The following is a 20,366-nucleotide window of genomic DNA, read 5'->3' as shown; positions in this document are numbered from 1 at the left end:
TCCCTGGTGCAAAGCAACCTGGTATTTTTTTGGGGGGTGTTTTCTTGAGAGCTGACAGTTTTAGAAATGAAGCAGAAAAATGGTTCAGTTGTGACAGTAAAGGTGAGAAACCTGCCTGCACCCACCTGCTACTTACCATCCAAGCAAAGAGAGCAGAATTTTTCTATAAAAAGATAAGAACATCAGTTTAATCACATTTCCCCCATTTTATTCACTTCCAGTAGTACAAACTAAGGACAGATAAATTCATTCTACTTCACTAGACAATTAAGTGTTCTTCAGCACTGGCTTTTTATCAGTTCCAATCCTACAATAACTTATCTTTCTTCAACCATCAATTCTTCACAGTTTCAATACTGCAGCAGCAATTAGATACAGAAATTGTGGTCTATATTTTAAAACATCTTATGAGAACTAGAGATAGGTTAGCAAACTTCTGGCGCCACATGCATTTTGGGTAGGATGATTTGATCTCAAATCTCCAAGACTGGCCGTGGAAATGAAGGGGCCGAGTTTGCCTGCGGAAATGACTGGAATCTCCACAGTTCTGTTGTTTTTGTTTTTTTTTCTTTACCTCTGCTTTTTTTGGGGAATTCTTCATGTGGATTTATGGAGATGAACTTTGCAGGACTTGAATTCTGACAGTTGGTCTCTACCTTCCCCGGGGTGTGAGACGGAAAAACAACAATGTGGTTGTGCTTCAAAGAAGAAATTCTCAGAGCAAATCCGGCAAGATAAGACCAGGAGGTTTTGGTTCAACACAGTTGATCCAGAAGTTGGCACAGCTGGCATGATATTGGTGACCTCCATATGCCAGCTTGAAGTTGTCTGTTTCTGAGTTGAATGCCTGCCAGAAATAAACAGAGATGTGGGATGTTTCAGACTTCTTTTTGCACCAAAGTGCTGATCAGCAACAAACATACACCCTCTCCAGAGTTTGAGGCCAAAATGACACACACATAGAAGCTAAGCAGGTGGCTAAAAGAATTCAAGTGAGAAAGGTTTTTTGCTGCTAAATAAAGGTAGAAAAATCTTTACATTCAAATTTAGTTCTAGAAAAAACAAAACTAAACCCATTGCCATGGAGTTGATTCCAACTCGCAGCCACTCAAAGACACAGTGGAATGGCCCACAGGATTTTCAAGTCTGTAAACCTTCACAGAAGGAGACTGTGCTCTCTCACAGGGGACTGGTGGTTTGGGATGGCTGGCCCTTTGGTTAGCAGCCTAATTCTTTGAACACAAAACCGTCAGGGCTTCTTGTTTAAGTCAAAGGTCAAATTTTTCATAGAAAGGGCAGATAAAAGGGGAAGGATTTCAGGATGCCTTCATGGGCTGCTCAGCATTTTATGCCTCCTATACTGAAGGATGCCTTCCCCCATGGGATTATGTAATCCCTTAAATGTCAGTCATTCATTCAAATTTTTGTGGCTGATTACAGTTCTATCCTCAAAGAAAAAAAAAACAAACCCAAGATAATTAGAAAGCATCAGATAAAAACTCTCAGGATCTTAAATCATTGTGGCGACTGACTGGGCATCACTGAAAAGGGCTCTCATTTGCTTTGAGTCACAACCGACTCAGAGCTGAGCCTCCGGTGAGTGGTCAGAGGCTGTAAATTGCACGGAGGAGACTGCCCATCTTTCTCCTTTGGAGCAACTGGTGGATTAGAATCACATTTTTTGGGATGGCAACATAACCATCTACTAGGCCACCAGTGCTGCCATAGAAAGGTATTGCTATTGTGCATATTAAAAAAAAATGAGAAAAGAAAAAGTACATTAAAAACTTAAGAATTCACTCCCCACAAGTAATGCTCAGAGGTAAATAGACAACTGTCCTGACCTTAGTCACTTCCTGGGGTTTCTTTTCTTTTCTTTTTTATTAATTTAGTTTATTTTTCATTTCAGTGAACATCTACAGAGATTTTGGAATTCCATTCATTCATTGTTGCACCCTTCTCCCCGCACCCCCCCCCCCCCCCCCCGTTTGCTACTCTCCTTGAAAAGCAAAAGAAAAACTCGGGGTTTCTTTTCTAACGCATTATAAACAAATGAAAAAGAAAAACCTAAACCCTAAACCACTTCTTTTGGTGTGCTGACAGCGACCTCCAGAGCACTGGCTCTCTGGTCGCACTGCAGCCACTGTGGAGCTCCCAGGCCCCCAGGAGTTGCTCATTCTGCTGCCCTGCTCTTTGAAGAGAAAAACAACAGCACTGCCCGAAGCCAATTAGGAGATGCAAGCATGCAAACAAAACAGAGTAGATCCATACAGACATGTTAGCTGATTAAATCAAACGTCAGGGGCACAGAGATGACTCAGTAAAAAGGTTCGTGATTGGAACAGTTCAGGATGGCAGTGGAATCATCCCACTTGCCTTCCACACTCAAAATTAAGATGGAGACGCTAAGATAATGTTTCATACTTTTTTAGGATGCTCTTCTGCAGGCTTCTCTTCTTTCTGAAATAATGTTGAAACCATAAGGTCAACAGAATTCCCAGAACAGGGCCTCTTGCCTCCAAACAAGTCCTGTGGGGCTGAACCTTCTCTCTTCACCACCCCCAGCGTGCACAGTGCAGACAGCACACTCTTTAGAAACAGGATGGCACTGGTTTCCCTCGAGGCCTCCCCGTTGCTCTTCTGAAGGAATGATCTGTGACTACGGTCAGCTCTCCAGGCCTTGGAAAAGCCCACCTCTGGTCACAGTCACAAACCTTGCAGTGAGGTGGGCAAACGGAGTATGTTCGCCCTTAAGTCACGTTACAGAAACACCTTGCCACCTGCGCAACACAGGCGTGACTTACCCGACTCCTGGAGTCCACGTTTAAGAGACACACCCCACAAGCAAGTTCCTGGGCATTTTTAATTCCAGGACGTAGCATACAGGAAGAAAAATCCAGCGAATTTTCATCTGGCTGTGAGGGTGACAAGACAAATGAGTAAGAAGTCAGCAATTCTAAAATGCTGTTTGCATCACTCTCTAGTCATTCATCTCCAGAAGGTCCAGCAGCGGGTTAAGTATATTTTTTAGTATCACTGATACAATCAATTTCTCCAACACACAGTCTACATGTTAGAGATGCACGCTGGAGCAAGAGCTAGTTCTTGTCTTCTGGGAACTCACAGTCTAAGGGGCAAGCTGCAAAGGAACTGGGCAACACAGTGCCAGCAGAGCCATACAAAGAAGAGTGCAGAGGGCCAGAGGGCATGGAAGGAACACTCATCCCAGCCAAGGAGGAACAGATTACTAACTAGAACCTAGGAACATCCTGGCTGAATTCGGGTGAAAATGAGCCAGATAAAGGGGTGGGACCAGATGAGACAGTTGTCACTGTGAGGTGCTGCTGGGTAGTCACAGCACACTATGTAAAGCAGGTCCGAGCCCTGTCCTTTCCTGTGCCCCCTCCTCATCTCGGATCTACCTGAGCTCATTGTTACTGTCACTATGTCAACCCATCTTTACGGAGAGTCTTCCTCTCTCTTGCTGACCCTCTTCCTTTCCAAGCATGGTATCTTTTCCCAAGGACTGATCCCTCCCTCCTAACAATGCAGAGGAAGGAATATTTTACATACAACAAGCAGCCCAAAAGAATTCTAAGGAAAAGACCATGAAGGTCTTGAGGGGGAGTGCTAAGTTGATAAGGGGAAGTAAAAGATGAGGCTAAAGAAAGGACAGCTTTGAAGTGAACAGAAAGGGTGGAGACTTCATCCTGGGAGGTCATGAAGGCCTCTAATTGGAATGCAATTCCTCTGGGAGCAGTGTAGGGAATGAAGTGGGGCGGCTATCCTTGTGGCCTGGGTCTTATCGGAAGGCAGCGTCATATTAAAGGTGAGAACCAAGGTAGCAGCAGTGTGGAATGGAGAGAAATGAACACCTGCATCAAAAATTAAAACAATAGTATCAAAGGCCTGGAGCAGGAGAGGCCAGGGCAGCTGAGAGAATGTGCCAGAAGGTGGTACCTGAGAGGAAGACCAGGGAAGTGGCATGATGCTGACAAGATGAGCTTAGTCTGGGCCAGATAAGTTCAGCTGCTATGCAAGTGGGCAGTTAGATTTAGAGGCCTAGCAGGCAAGAGTGAGAACTTGGAAAGCTATCAATCAGCTAGAGACAGTAAATAACAACAGCTAATACACCAAGCATTACATGTTCCGAGTATTAATAGATAATCTGCAGCTGTTTCTCCTCACTTTGACTTGTGCTACATCAGTAAATAAAGGTCCTTTCGTATCTAAAAGCTTTATTACATACATCCATGTCATTAAGGTAGACTCTACTTTTGAAGAGACAGCAATTCCTTAAGAAGCAGTTGTCGGAACAGAAAAAGGGGATTCAGTATGGTTCAAACATACCCTTTTCTTTTCTTAAGATTTCATATGACAAGTCTATTTTTGGGGACTTATTTTTTTCTTCCTTCCAAGTCCACTGAGCATCAATTCACATACACAAAATAAAATCTTAGATAATAATTCACTCAGGGAACTGACATTCCAAGGCCATGAGATTTCACTAAAATAGATTGGTTTTTTTTTCTTCTTGAGAAAGGAATGTTTATTCCCTCAGCCTATGCTCAGAGGGAAGTTCTTTTACTACAAGAGGGACTCTTGTTCTCGTTCTTAATTCTCACAGTCTCTGGGCTGGAAGAGATGCATAACTGACCCCGGCCAGCAGGTTTCGGAGGTCCAGGTTTCTTTCTCCTGCAGAGTGAGTGGTGAACGCAAACTGCCAGAGACGATGGCTTTTTGGTTAGAGTGCCACGAAGCTGGCTCTGACTTAACAACCCTGCACACAACAAGACGGATGCTGCCTTGTCCTGCACTCCCCTCACAACTGTTGCTATATTTAAGGCCACTGATGCAGCCAGTAGTCAGTCCGTCTTGCTGAAGGTTTTCTTACTGACCCTCCACTTTTTCATGCATGCAATCTTTTCTTCAGGGTCTGGCCCTTCTTAATAACAAAGTCCCACATCTTTCTTTCTAAGGAGCACTCTAAAGACTATCTTCTAAGCCAGCCTGGTCCATTCTTCTGGCGGACACCTGGACCAACACCACAATTCAAAGTGCCATCCTTGTCCTCTAGCATTTTAAAGACGCCCTCTGTAGCCGATTTGCCAGTGCAATGTGGAGGTTGATTTCTTGGCGGCTGCTTCTGTTGTGGGTATACTGTGGAGGGCCCAGGTAAAATGAAATCCTTGACAACGTTAATCTCTTCTGCATTTATTCTGGTGTCGCCATTGGTCCAGCTGTGAAGATTTTTGTTCTTTTCATGCAGAGGAGTAATCCATATTGAAGGAAGACGCTTAGAAATGAACTGTTTTTCTCAGTTTGTTCCTATGACCACAAGAGGGAGTCTTAGACTCTGGATAAAAGGAGGAATATAGGGAAAGAATGACACGAAGCTGTATAACTTAGAGCCATGAAAATGTAAACCAAACCAAACCAAACCAGTTTGCCATGAAGTCAGCTTTAATTCATGGTAATACTATACGAGTCTAAGGAGAACTATATTTAAGACACTTTCCTTAGTCCAGCATCACTGCTTTGATGTAGCACTATAGTGCAGAGCTTTTCATTAGAGAAATGCCTTTTTATGTGAATCATTTTATGGAGTCTTCAAGGGAAGAAATAAGACTTTTCCAGAAACTTTAGAAGTTAGAAATAACTTTAGAGGTTAGAAAAATGAGAACAGATTTTGAAAGACTAATGTTGATTGATTCAAATTCCACATTAGTTCCGTATCCTAATTCTTCAAGAGGATCCTAATTCTTCACAGAAAAGATGGAAATTATACTACTGACTTCATAAGATTACTACTGAGACTATGAATGCAAAGCATATAGTACCATGTCCAGCGGTTTGTAGGCGCAAAGGAAAAGGTAACCACTGTTGTTAGTATTAGTGGAAGCAAAGAGCCTCAGAGTGGCAATTCAAGTAGAAACTCATCTATGTAAAGTCTCACTGTCACCAAACTGAAGAACCTTATGATTCTAACAAAAAAGGAAGCAGCTTTTAAGCTACTCTATACTCTTGGGGACAACATACGGAAACAAATGTAGAAAAGAGCTTGACTGATTATATCAAGTGCTCACAGGACATCATTCTCATGGCTCACCTCCTTAACCCTGCTGCGAAGGACTCCTCGAAGGACTCCTCCCACCTCCACTTACCTAGAAAGAAGGTTTGCACATCTCTGATTTCATTCACCCTATTTGTCCATTTCAAGGAGGTAACATGGTAGTTGAAAAAATAAACAACTTAGTACATTAAACTTGCTTCTGGACATGAGTTTTGTTTTTAAGCTTGTTGCCTTAGGAAGTGTTTCCAGAGGAAAATTACTGAGTAAACTAACTATTGTGAACATTTGCAAGTCCTTCCATTACTTCATTTGACTTTTATTGGGTATTTACAAGGTGGCTAGCACTGTTCAGATCAAGAACTAAATGAAGAGCAAAATGCAAGGCTCAAGGAGTGCACAGAAAAGGGAAAGGACATCACCAAACCCCTTTCCCGTTTGGCTGCCAGTGTAGATCTCCTCCTTAATAGCCAGTCTTCATTTTGCCACATCTATATGACTATGTTTTTAATTAATTTCTTTTTAAGCACTATCATGATTTATGAATTATTACGAGAGCTGGATAATGAGTAAAGAGGACAGAAGAAGAATCCAAAGCCTTTGAGTTATGCTGCTGGAGAAGAGTATTGAACACACTATGGTTTGCCAAGAGAACAGACAGGTCTGTCCTGGAGAAAGTGAAACCAGGTTGTTCCTTGGGGGCAAGAATATTTTTAAAAAATTTTCATTATATATTTGTTTACTTACAAAGTTCATATACATTGTTTTTCCACACTGGATCTTTCCCATTTCCTTTACCCATCCTTCCCTTCATTCATCAAATTGTGCGACCCTATGATTAACACTCCCATCACGTCCATCCGCACTCCTCTGCTCCCCCTTTGATCCTCATACACGTTCTATAATAATGCTCTTATACATTATAGGTCCTTATGGGACTGAGTTAGTTCACTTAGCATAATGCTCTCCAGTCCCTCCCAAGTTAGGCAGTGATTTACAAAATCATTGCTGCTGTGTGCTGCATAGTATTTCATCATGTAAATGTACCATAATGTCTCAATCCATCCGTTTGTGGTTGGACATCTGGGCTGTTTCCATGTTGTTGTGATGGTGAATAACCCTGCTATGAACAATGGTGTACAAGTCTCCATTTGGGAAGGTAAGGATTTTGAAGCGCCTTCTGACATATTTTGGGCATGTTGTCAGAAGGACCAGTCCTTAAAGAAGGATGTCATACTTGGAAGAGTGGAGGGTCAGCGCAGAAGAGGAAGACCTTGGACCAGATGGACTGACACAGTGACTGTAGCAATGGGGTCAGATGTGTAAGGGTGAGGCAAGGTTCAGAGCCACTGGTCATAGGGTCACTATGAGTCATAGTCGATTCAACAGCATTTTAACAACTATGATTTGAATAAATAAACCAAACAAAAATCAGTGAGTAAAAAATGAAATTTTGTTTTCCTTTTTAATTAATTTTTTCTTGATTTGTTGTATGTACTCTTTTATTAATTACTTTATGCTCTCTCTCCAGTTTTACTGGACTACTGCTTTATTTCTTATTGATCTATATGCTTTCTTTACAGAGCACAGACATGAAGCCATTGCTTCATTGTCATGGTTTTTTCCTAGTTTATCACTTAAATACTCAATGAAACCTGTTGCTTTAGTTACTGAAAGGATACTTTTAAATTCTTTATTTTCCCTTTTCTGGCTAATCAGCTTTGCTTTATAAAACCTTTCCCTTCACCCAACTCACTACGTGTCTGTTATTTAATTTCTGATGGAGCAGCGTGTAGCAGCATGTTGCACCACTAACTGAAATGCTGTGCACCTCCGGTTCAAATCCGCCCTCTTCCCCACCCAAGGAGGCTCACGACAGACGTGACTCAAGGGCAGTGACTGGGTATCTACGTACTGATTTTCCTTCTCCTCTCTCATCCCTGGTAATCCTGAAAGAGTACATTTTCCTGTTTGTCTATTTTTTTTTGTTGTTGTTAAGTGCCATCAAGTCACTTGTGACTCATAGCGACCCTGTGTACAACAGCCCTAAACTCTGCTCTGTCCTGTGCCAATCGCACTGCTTCTGACACTCCCATCCCAATTACCCCAGTCACTGAGTCAATCCACCTCATAGAGGGTCTTCCCCTTCTGCGCCGTCCCTTCACCCTCCCAAGCATGATGTCTCTCTCCAAGGACCTGTCCCTTCTTACATCATGTCCAAAGTATGTCAGACGAAGCCCCAGAATCCTTCCTGGTTAGGTTGTCTTCACTATCACTATGATCAGGTCTTGTTTTTTTCAATATGTATCTGTAAGATTTCCCATTATATTTAAAAATGAACGTATGAAGAAGAAAAAGCAGTAACAGCCAGACATACACATATACACACACAGAGTAAAAAGTCCTACCAAACACAAGAACACTTTATTAGTGTTCTAATAAAGAAATAAGGGCTGGAGTCTTTCTTACGTTCAAGAAACTGACAAACAAGTCAAGTTTGCCCAATTGTGGGAAAGAGAAAAGGAAGCCCACAATTATCAGTAAGTGTTACGAGCTATGATAGGGAAATGTGCTACCGACACACACAGGAACAACATCTGGTTCAGGCTGAAGGGGGCTTAGGATGACTGGTGGGGAAAATGGCATAGAGGCAAAGGAGCCTACACAGATAGACAAGGTCAATCCAAGAGACAGAAATATCCATATCGGCTACGCTAAGGAGTTTAAACCTGACCCCGAAGACTATGGAGAGTCCTCTGAAGGATTTTAAATGGGCCTTAACATAATCTGATTTGCATTTGAGAAATAACAGTCTGGTAATGGTGGGTAGAACTCACTGACAGAGATGAAGAGCAGAACCAGGGCCCCTAACTAAGAGGCCAGAAGTTCGGGTGAGGGTCTGAGTGATTCAACATATTTTTTTTAAAAAGTTTCCTATTTATTAGGATTTCTAATTATTGTTAATATGCAGGAATGTTATGAATTTTTGCTCAACAAAAAAAAATTTAAGTTCTTTGACTTCAGATATCTGGAAGTATTTCATATCACCAAATAACATAATTTTGTCTTCTTTCCAATATTTAGACTTCGTTTCATATTAGCCAGAACAGTACTGTTTAAAAAGAAATACTCAAATTGTACGATTTTAGGCTATAAGTTGAAAAAAAAAGGCCCAAGGGAACAAAATGTTTTAATCACTTGATTATCACAAACCAGAAGCAACATAACAATGGTGAAAGATCTGTTATTTAAGACATGTTGGTGGGACAATTGTGTGCCGACCTGGCTATCAATACAGAGCAATAGGAACTGCTTCCTACCACACAGTTACATTCCTGTTCAGATTGGCCACAGTTAAATGTGTTTAAAAAAAAAGAAGAGGAAAACAGAGTAGGATATTTATTCCAGCTGTGGACGGAAGATAAACGCCTGACTACTGTGGAAATAAAGCATAGCATACAAGACAAATGGGATAGGTATGAATATATAAAAATAAAATAGGTTTCCCCAACAAAATGCAAAAAAGGTACAGTAATAGAAAAGGCAAAATAACTGATAGAACGTACTACCGGAGATGTATTTTTATAAGTATTACTACCTAATATATACTAAAAAAAGAAAAAAAGAGGTCAATAACTAGATTCCATTGACTCAATGATCAAATTAGATGAACAATTTATATGCAAAAGAAATAGAAATAGTAAATTATCACCTGCAACACGGCATAGCTTTTCTGGAAAAGAAGAAATAGAAATTACAAACAACTTTATGGGATCATGCTCTTGTTAAATTAAGAAATCTACGAAGAAAGCTGGAACACAGAACAGAGAACTGCATATTGATGTGTTGTTGGTGCCTCTGCCAAATTGCCCACACTCTCTGGGAAATAAATAAGTGGAACGAGAGCTACATGCACACGTGCATGTACATGTGCACATACACGCAAACATGCACATCGTTTCAGGAACATATCCCTAAAAGAGGAAAGAGACATGTATTTAAAGATTTTGGAGGAGAACTATTTGTAGGAGGAATAATGGAAACAATTCGAGAGCCTAATGAGAGAAAAGGGAGCGTTAGCAGCTGAGTGGCTAAGAAGCTTTTGCCATAATCCCTGAGGCACCCAGTTCGAATCCACCACTTGCTCCACAGAAGGATGGGCTCTCTCCCTGTGTGACTTACTGCCTCTAAAAACCCACCAGAGGCTCAGCTACAACTTGATGGTACAAAACAATGAAAGAAAAGAGGGTAAACATACCACAGGATGGCAACAAGATCTAGTATATGGTTTCTAAAAAGACATAAGGAGGACAGAAATACTAACAGGAAAAAGGAACTCCAATTCATGCTTTGAAAAACATGCACGCATATAAATTAAGAGGGATGCAGAAAAAGTGAGTGCTTTTCTAAACTCTTAGAGTATTTAAATAGAACACCTTTGGAGTTATCTACCAGGCAACTAACTGCATCAAAGTTCAAATAACAGCACAAATGTTGTCTTCCTCCTTTAACAGAACATGAACCAGTAAGTACCTTCAAATTCCAGTAAGTGCTACCATGGGAGACAGACGTCCTCTTTTACAACTTAGGTTTCTAGAAAGAAAAGTAACCGCGGAATTGTCTAGCAGGCTTACTGTGAGCGTGGCAAGTGACATGAAGCCGATGAGGTTGTTCCACACTTTATCAATGTCCTTCAGCAGCTGCTGGAGTTTCTCACTGCATACTGCCGTGGCCTTGATCCCCAGCTCCACCCGTTTGGTTACCCTGTACACCTCAACGACACCTGACGGAGTGAGAGAGCAAGAGAGTGAGGTCTGAGGTGCAGAAAACAAGAGAAACAAGACAAGACAATAAGGCAGCATTATTACCTGCTGATATCTTTACTGCAGTTAAGACACGCATCTGGGCAGAAGTCACTTTACTGTTCCTTGGGACAAACTACCCCCTCAACATTGCTATACAGCTCACTGATAACAAAATAGACTCTGGAACTGCACTAAACCATAATTTATTCCTGTCAAGTCCACTAGATTTACAGTGACTCCAGAGAGTCAGAAAATTGCCTCATACAGTTCCCAAGGGGGTAAACTTTGCTGAAGGCCACATTTTTTTTTCTATAGAGCTACTGTTAGTTTCAAATCAGCAACTTTGTTGTTAGAAGTCAAGCACTTTGACCACAGTGGCACCTGGGTATATGGAAAACTACACTACTAGGGTTCAGATTGCAGCTCTGTCACTTGCTACCCATGTACTCTTGGTCAAGTCACTTAACCTCTCTGTGCCTCAATTTCTTCATGTAAAATTGGGCTAATAATTCTATCTGTTCAAAGGTAAATGAGTCATTACATGAAAACGGCTTAGAACCGTGTCCAGGAAACCTTGACCACTGTATTAGCTCTTATTTCCTCTCTAACTTCTTAATGAGCCCATTCTTTGAATTTGGGGAATCCCATTAAACAAACTGCAAATAAAAGTTTAAAAAGAATCTAACTGTTAGTATTTATTACAAAGTAATTAAAAAATAGATCATCCTCCCCCAAGTCTTCAATGATTTATAAACTCTGGCATCATGCATCTTTTATACAGGACACAGGAAGCAGTATGGCCTTATCCTGTGATCTCTGAATTGTGGCTTAACTTTTCAAGAAGGATGACAGATGCCAAGTACTATCACATTCTCATGCAAGCCATTGGACACCTCCCCACCTTCTTAGCCTCTTGTCCTCATCTTTAAAGAGAAGACTGGAGGGATTGCAGGGGACTTCAAAGTGGCAGGTCATCAGCCTGACTTTTTCCTCTTCCTTCCCCAGAAGAAGGGCAGGGGTTTTGATCACCCTAAGCTAAGTGTGGGTATTGAAGAGAGTCTTCCACATAGATAAGGAAGCCTACCGGAAGGGAAGACCATTTTCCCTGTTTCCTGATGGACACGAGCCCACACAGCAGAAGTGGGCTTGTGCGAGCAGGATAAGAGGAACGGCAGTGAGGTGGTACAGTGAAAGGACCAACCACCTCCCTTCACTAATCTATTATTCAGCGAAGACTCTACAGTGTCTACCACGTGTCGGCCACTGTTCTCGATGTTGGGGGTTATAGCAGTGAACAAAACAAAGCTCTTGCTTCCTTGGAGCTTCACTGTTATTGAAGGAGAGAGACTATAAACTAGAATGACTGGTAAAATATTAAAAGCAAAGGCTAAGGACAACATTAAATAGGGAAGGGATCAAGAAGTATTAGGGAGTGGAGAGAAGGGATAAGAGTTTTGAGGAAGGAAAGCTAGAAAAGGTCTCCCTTAGAAGGTGACAGGTGATATTTGAGTAAAGATCCAAAAAAAGAGAAAAGTCCAAATCACATGGCCACAGCTAAGCTTGAAAGCAGGGATACTAAACTGGACAGAGATTCAAGTTTTCAACTGTGTTAGGATGTTTAATAGTGGAAGGTGGCCAGGAAGCTAGGGAATGTGCTTGTGATGTTATGAAGGGGTAGAAAGAAAGATTCCCACAGAGCATGGTAAAGCAGCGACTCAAGAGAAAATGACTTCATTGTTATGCTTCACCTAGTTCCGACTCTTTGATAACACTAGAAAACATAGCCACAGAGACCTTAAGCCGGATAGCTGTTAATTCGTGTGACTTAAGTGTCTTATCTATGAACACAGATGCTAAGTGGAATAGTTTGTGGCTTCAGAGATCAAGATTAAAATACTTAATGCAAAAGGAAACAGAAAATAATGCAAAGTATCACAATTTTATATGAGTAAAATATAAAAGAACATACCTAATAAATATTCCATGCCTTGAGCTGACTGAATTACTTCTGTGCAAACAGAACTACTACTGATTCCATTTAAGGTATCATTTGCCTTTTTTATGACCTGTAAGACATCAAATCACCTTAAGCAATTAAGAAAAATCATTGCAAATCAAATTACTATTAGCAGAACACATACTCATAACCCCAGAGATGTGAAAAATCATGAGTAACTGATGAATGACGATGCTGAAATAAATCTGATAATTTAATTTTAACCTTCAACAAATAACTCTCTCTTTCTTTGAAAGAGATCCCCCAACTTCAATATTATTTTAATTTAGGCAAAGTTCACTATGTCACTTGGATTATTTTCTTTCTTTCTTTCTTTTTTTTTAAAACAGGTGAGGTCCTTTATTAGCTGTGAAGCACGGGGATGATTATTTCTTAAACAGGATGACATACAAGGAGGCAACTGATGTCTGAGCCAAAAGTATTATACACATGACAGAAAACTTTTCACATATATATGTGAAACATATATGTTTCAAGACGCACAAGGCTTTCAAGATAAAGCTCTCAAGTTCACCTCTATTCTTTTAAATAAACAAGGAGAAGATAAAACAGCCCAAAAGCGTACTTACACGGGCATGAACACCATAAAAATGACATACTCACATCTAGGGCGCTCCTCAGACATCTCTGCCATTCATATGCGTATCTCTCATTCTCCTTTGAATTAAAAAAAAAATCTGGGTCAACTGGGCTTGTCTGAAATCCTCTCATTATGACTTCTGTCCATGTAAAGAGTGCTGGAAGATATTGTTTTTATTAAAATTATTTTAGCTCAGTTTATCTTTGAACTTACTAATGAGGGAGATCTGGTGGCCTAGTGGTAAGGAGTTCCTCTGGAGAAAGGCAGGCGATCTCCTCCCATGCAATTTATTGCCTCTGAAAACTCCCTGGATGGTCAGCTAGGAGTCGGTTCTGATTCAACAGCAATGAGTGGTTATTTTAACTTATAAAGTCTGGAGCTCTGGTGGCCTAGTGGCAAGGGGCTGCACTGCAATCCTCAAGGCACGTGGTTCGAATCCACCTGATGCTTTGCTACAGAAGGAGGGGCAACCTCCTCCTCCTTTGCCAGGTGGATCCGATTCGGCAGCATACCCCCCCAAAAAAGTTATTAATAAATTTAACTTCAGAGAGATCTGTAAATCTGAGGGAAACTGTTCAAATCAATTCCCACTCTTAATGTTGCCTCATTTCTGCTAGTAACAGTGTAAATTTTTCATCAAAGGTCCTCATCATGTAGGCCTATTACAAAAGTCAGCATGAAACCTTTGGCTTCTGCTCTACAGCTGCAATATGGGATGTGCGCATGTGTGACAAAGATTGGAGGGACAGGGCTACAGGAGGAAGCCCCTGGCATTAAGACAAAGCAAATACAGTCAGAAGATCCAGAACATTTCCCTCTCCCCTCTTTTTGTCGTTTTAACATTCACAAAGACAATAAAATTTAAATGCTCAAAAAGAACTCCTCAAATACTTCTCTCTTTATAAAGTCCCATGAAGTTTCAGTTTTAAGTTCACTAACTACTTTCAGGGAGCTTTGGCAGCTTAGTGGTAGAGTTGCGCGCTGCAAACAGTGGTTCGAATCCACCAGTTGCTCCAAGAGAGAAAAATGGGAAAACTTCCTGTGTGATTTACTGCCTCTGAAAGCCCAATTGGGTAAAGCCTGAGTTATCCCCTGAAAGCCCAATGGAGGGTCAGCTACGATTCAGTGCTGACTCATGAGTACATAACTACGACTTTCAGTGAAGTTCCGACAGCTTAGGAGATAAGGAGTTGTGTTGCCAACCCACAGACAGGCAGTTCGAATCCACCAGCTGCTCCGAGGGAGAAAGATGGGGAATTCTCCTCCTCTTGGAGAGTCAGCAACAAGCTGACTATGACACAAAACACCAGCAGCAGCAGCAGCTACTTTGAGTGGCGGCCACATGTGAAAAGTAAGTAACACTCTAGCATTAATGTCACCACTCTCCCTGGTGTCTTGCAACTTTCTGCCCTTTCTTTTCCCTTGAGAAAGCTGAAGGCTTTTTTCCCCCCCCTCTGGGGTCTTTCATGTCTGTGACCTGGCTCCCATGGAAGGCCAGCCTGCTCACCTCCACCTCTCCTGTCAGATCTTTGTACTTGTCACGGATGACGGGCAAAGCTGGCTTCTCATTCAGAGTGTTGGAACGGTCCCGGAAAGGCTGCTCCAAAGCCGGTGAAGGAGAGGAACGGCTTATTTCTTTATCACCGAGGCTCAAACTCCTCTTGTGAGATCCTGGAAGTGAATGGTACATGAGCCAAGGTTTGAGTTACTTGGCTTAATTCAAGCAGAGGTGCTTCCCCAATAACCCAATTCTGCTTCAGCTGTTTATTCAAAAAGGCGGTCAGAAACACAATCCTTCTTCATTTGGGGAAACTACATGTGGGATCCTGTCAATATTTTTCTCTTAGATAGTTTCCTTACCTTTTGTTTTCTCCATTACTCTTCTCTGATTTACCATGACCACTGCAGTCTAGAGAGTGAAAGTGACTTCTAAACATCAATGTATAGCATGTATTACTTTTCCAGTCATTAGTTATGCATCTGTATGAGCCTCCAAAATACTTTTTCACTTTGTCATCAATGACCCCCTTTACAAGGCTAGGATTAAAGCACAAGGGACAACTCCAAATATCCTAGAGACTAGACAAATAAAGCAAATGACTGAAACAGATCAGTTGAAGATAGGGGAGTATTAGGGATTGTCCCAAATTGGGAAAAGCTTAGCTCGTGTGTTCCTTGCAATAAGGAGATGGGCTGCCAACCCAAAGGCAGGTAGTTCAAGTCTTCTAGCTGCTCTGTGGTGTGAAAGAAAGATAAACAATTTCCTCCCATACTATTTAGAGCCCGTGAAAACCCACTGGAGGGTCAGCTGGATTTGGTCCTGACTCAACAGTTGAGTTGTTGAGAATACCAACTAAAGGGAGCATTACCACCCAGTCCCACGGTAAAGAGGGGAAGATCTGCAGGCCAAGTATCGACAGAAATGTCTTTTCAAGAAGCTATAAATCCACATTAGGAAATCTCTCATGACTTTTAAATACTGGAAAATACTTCAAACTTTTAAAAAGAGAATTTCTTTAGGGAGCAATTAACCAAAGTCTGCAGTCTGGATCTAGATCCTCAAAGGGGTGACTGGATTAAAAGTGACTGTCTACCCAGGAACTAGAGGCAGGCTAACTAACCAGCCATTCCTCTGCTCTGACACCACTGGCCAAGATGCTGCTGAACAACAGACTAATTATTCTCTTTTGTGTTTAGCTAACACAATGGGTTCTTCTGTGTGACTTACAACCTCCATATACGTGCTGGAGAGTCAGCTCTGATACGACACATAACAACAGTATACAATGCCTGAGATTGACAGTGCTCACCTACAGATAAGGGTCCTTTGGCAACGTAAGTAAAGCAATGGGTTTCTAATGGGAAAGGTGCAGTTTGCTTGAACACACCAGCACCTTCACAGGCGAAAGATGAGGCAATTGGCTCCCATAAAGAATTCTAGCCCTAAAAAAGGCTATGCTACTGTTGTTGTTGTGTACCACAGAGTTGGAACTGACCCCTAGCTGACCCTCCGGCAGGTTTTCAGAGGCAGTTAGTTAACTGCATGGGAGGAGACTTGTCCATCCTTCTCAAGAGTAATGGTTTAACTCTAGGGTGGGAACAGGGAAATAATTTTTATATTTACCTCTTTCAGAACCTGTGAAATCAGAGACCATATTTTTATTCTTGAGAAAGAACACTTAGTAGGCTAATGGAAGAAGACAAGATGGTAAAACCTCTGTGTTGAAAAGAGTAAAACATCTGTGGTGAAGCTACTCACCTTGAACAGAAAGGTCAAATGTTGCCAGCTCACTTTTAATCATTTCTTCACTGGATTTCATTTTGCCTTGGGCATTGGCCATTAAAAAGTCAAACTTGCTGATTTTGGGCTTTTCACTTTGAAACTCTCCAAAATCATCTGAGCACTCTTTTGGGGTTTCATGAGACGCACCACTCGAAGCTGGGCTTGGACACAAGACCTCCTGGCCCCACTCAGCGGAAGGCAGGTCCTGACTCGTGAATTCTTTATAGTTGCCGCTGTCATAGTCCTTTGGCTCGCTGGTCTGAGGAATGCCATCTTTAAAATTGGCAAACGCTGGAAAGGCTGTCTCAGGGTGAGCGTCTTCACTTGCAAAGGCAGATCCTCTGGAGAGTGGAGCCATGGAGATGCTTTCAGAACTGCCAAATGAAGTCTCTTTCTTCTGAAGACCGGAGGCAGCTGAGGAGGGTCCGCTTCCTGCTGAGAGGACAAACGGAGAGAGTTTTCTGCCCTGTGACGTGTCATCCCTGTCTGACCAGTCATAGTTTGTCAGAGTGCTCACTGCAAAACTGCTACTGTAGGTTCCAAAAGCAGCATATTTTAAGTCCTCTATATCTGAAAGGGAAATAAGACCCCACAATTAGAGAAGGCTCACAATTTAGGCTGGATGTCCTAAACTCAGCAGAAGCAAAATGCCTAGCATATCTGATTAATTTTAAGCTGTGTTAATGTAAACTATATTTACAGTTTGTATTTGGCTATAAAATGTGAAGTTTGTTTGTTTTTACAAAAAAAATCCCGTATTAGCCTTGAGGTGGTATCTATATTCAGTTACAAAGAAACACTTACTCTGGATATAACAACTACTTAAAAAAAAGAAAAAAGGTAGTTCATTTACCAATGCATATACTGTTTGATATAAAGTTAGTCATTTAGAGAGAAAACTGTTTAAATGGGATATGTGATTAGGTATTATTGTCATGACAGGAGTCCAGAATGAAGACTGCATAGTGGAGTAGACCTGGGGAGAGGGATTGTAAAACAATAGGGGAACTTTTCTTTTACTTTTCAAAGAGACGAGTATACTGGGTTGGAGGACTGGTCAGGGAGAAAAGTGCAATAATAAATGAATGGAAATCTAAAGTCTCTGTAAATTTTCATTAAAATTAATTTTAAAAAAAGCAAAAAAAAAAAAAAAGTTAGTCATTTAATAACTGGTCAATTGACTTATATTTAAAAACATGCTTACATATTCCCTGCCTAAAGCATAGCTCTTTCTACCCTGTTAAAAAATGTTCCTTCAAAACATGTTCGTAGAAAATATATGTACAAGTTAAATTAATGAAAACTATGATTTCTCAAAACTAACCTGATTGCCAAGAAAACAAACAGATTCATCCTGGAGAGGGTTAAACCGGGCTACTTCTTGGAGGCAAGGATTCTGGGGCTTCGTCTGACATACTTTGGACATGTTGTAAGGAGGGACAGGTCCTTGGAGAGGGACATCATGCTTGGTAGGGTAGAGGGACGACAGTACAGGAGGGGAAGACCCTCTATGAGGTGGATTGATTCAGTGACTGGGGTAATCAGGATGGGAGTGTCAGAGGCAGTGCGATTGGTACAGGATAGAGCAGGGTTTAGGGCTGGTGTATATACGGGTCGCTATGAGTCACAAACGACTCAACGGCACATAACAAAAACAACAACAACAACAACCTGAAAATACTGCTTCGTAACTTTCAGTTACTAGACATTTTCATCCCAAGCAAAGCCAAACATGATGATTTAATCAGGCAATTACTTACCTAGTTGTTATTTTGGTCAGTTTGGATGTCATATTGCTGTGGTGAAGTATGAGGAAAGAAAAATTAATCTAAAAAATTGTCATGTGCCGTGAGTCAGAACGGACCCACATCTGACCCTGCAGTGGCTTTTCAGAGGCTGTAAACAGCAGGAGGAGAGTGTTCATCTTTCTCCCTCGGAGCAGAAGGGGGATTTGAACCACCTCCCTTTAAGTTTGCACAGCAACTCCTTATTTACTAGACCATCATTTATGCTAGCCCCTAAAGAGTAGAACCAAGATTCTGGGTCTGGTTTGGCTCCTGTTTCAATTATCAATCTTTAGTCTCCATTAAAAAAAAGGGGGGGGGACGGGAGCTCTTATGTCCTAGTGGCAAGAAGGTGCACTGCAATCCCAGAGGTGTGTGGTTCAAAGCCACAAGATGCTCTGCTGGAGAAGGAGGGGCAATCTCTTCCTGTACTAGTCAGATACAATTTGATGGTACACACACATAAAAATAATAAAATTTTTTTAAAAAGTTAAGGAAAAATAAAAAACTCCCACCACTATGGGGCCAAAGATTCATTTTACAAAACATTCTTAATATATATTTAAATCACTTTAACCAGCAGCCAGTAACTGATGAAAACAGAACTGGGTTCAACTAGAAGCTCTGCTACATACTAATTGTGCGGCAGTAGGCAATTCATTCAGAATTTCCAAATACTGATGCGTGTGTTTGTAAAATGAGGAGAAGACCATCTACTTGAAAGCACTGAGCTTGGAAGATTAAATGTGATAATGTTTGTACAGGGCCTTGTTTGGTGCCTGGTGAACAATGTGTAACCGTTGGAAGTGGCTGGTAAAGTGAGGTGAATGAAGGTTTGGGTCTGACCTTAGTTCAGGCAGAGGCTTGAACACAACTCCCCATAATACAACTCTGCTTCAGTTGTTTATTGCACAGGGCAGTCAGAAACTCAATCCTTACTCATTCTGCCTGGGAAACTACATGCAGGATCCTTTCAACCCCTTTCTCTTGGTTAGTTTCCCTACCTTTTGTGTTCTCTATTACTCCATGATCATAAAACTACCCTATTATTTGTTCAGTACAATTGTCTCTGGCCTCCAACAGGCCATTTAGATACTGCTGAGGGCCTAAAATGAAGTTATTTCAAAGTGGAAAATGAAAGAAAACCCAGCATTTCAGAGCTGCTACCGGGAAGATGTTCCTTGTTGTTTCAAGAGGAGAGCAAGGCTGACTTTACAAGCCACCTGTCAGCAATGCAGCATACAGAGGCTGACATGTGTTAAGGGTTACCCTTTGACTCATGTGTAGTTTCATTCCAGTCACTTCACATGAAGCAAAAGGAGAAATTATAGCCATACCAATGATTTATACAGAGAGGGCTCAGAAGCCTGGTGATCCAGATTTCCATAACAAAGTCAATAGCGGGAATGGACTCTGGCTCACTTTTTCTTTTCTTTCATTGCTGCATTTCAGAGTTTAGCAGAGTTAGGGGGCTCTTACTATTCCCATATCTCTTCTAACTTATATCTCTCTTTAAACCCTCTTAGGAAAAGAGTATTATATTAAGAATAAGAAATCTTAAATGCAAGCAAAAAAAAGCCTAGCCCTGGAAAGGAACTATGTCTCATGAGATAATATATTTTTTCTTTTTTAAATATTTTTAAATTTTGTAGCAGAAATAATAACTTTCAAATTTGGTTAATTAAGAAAAAAAGAAGAAGAAAGGGAGCTCTGGTGGCCTACTGGCAAGACACTGCACTGCAATCCCAGAGGTACGTGGTTCAAATCCACCAGATGTTCTGCTGGAGAAGGAGGAGGCAATCTCCTCCTGTACCAGTCAGATCTGAT

At 41.3% G+C, this 20,366-nt stretch overlaps 1 protein-coding gene across 5 annotated transcripts in view; it reads right to left on the bottom strand.

Annotated features, from left to right (window-relative positions):
• Positions 1 to 585: 585 nt before the first annotated feature.
• SYNRG (synergin, gamma) overlaps positions 586 to 20,366 on the bottom strand; it is an 82,970-nt gene continuing 63,189 nt past the window's right edge. For 2 of the 5 annotated variants that reach the window (XM_006881376.1, XM_006881377.1), the window contains 8 exons: positions 16,732 to 17,325; positions 14,980 to 15,143; positions 13,496 to 13,549; positions 12,845 to 12,941; positions 10,705 to 10,853; positions 2,805 to 2,915; positions 2,425 to 2,460; positions 586 to 847 (listed from right to left, as the gene is read on the bottom strand). In XM_006881376.1, coding sequence (XP_006881438.1) covers positions 716 to 847; positions 2,425 to 2,460; positions 2,805 to 2,915; positions 10,705 to 10,853; positions 12,845 to 12,941; positions 13,496 to 13,549; positions 14,980 to 15,143; positions 16,732 to 17,325 — 1,337 coding nt within the window. In that variant the 3' untranslated portion in view covers positions 586 to 715. The remainder of the gene's footprint in view (positions 848 to 2,424; positions 2,461 to 2,804; positions 2,916 to 10,704; positions 10,854 to 12,844; positions 12,942 to 13,495; positions 13,550 to 14,979; positions 15,144 to 16,731; positions 17,326 to 20,366) is intronic. The other 3 variants (XM_006881380.1, XM_006881378.1, XM_006881379.1) reach the window with 3 other exon arrangements.

This window comes from Elephantulus edwardii, unplaced genomic scaffold, assembly GCF_000299155.1.
Source record: "Elephantulus edwardii isolate Elephantulus edwardi_28Jun2011 unplaced genomic scaffold, EleEdw1.0 scaffold00015, whole genome shotgun sequence".
Classification (NCBI taxonomy): Eukaryota; Metazoa; Chordata; class Mammalia; order Macroscelidea; family Macroscelididae; genus Elephantulus; species Elephantulus edwardii.
The sequence above is the reverse complement of the archived record's forward strand: the minus strand, read 5'-3'. Positions and strand labels throughout refer to the sequence as shown.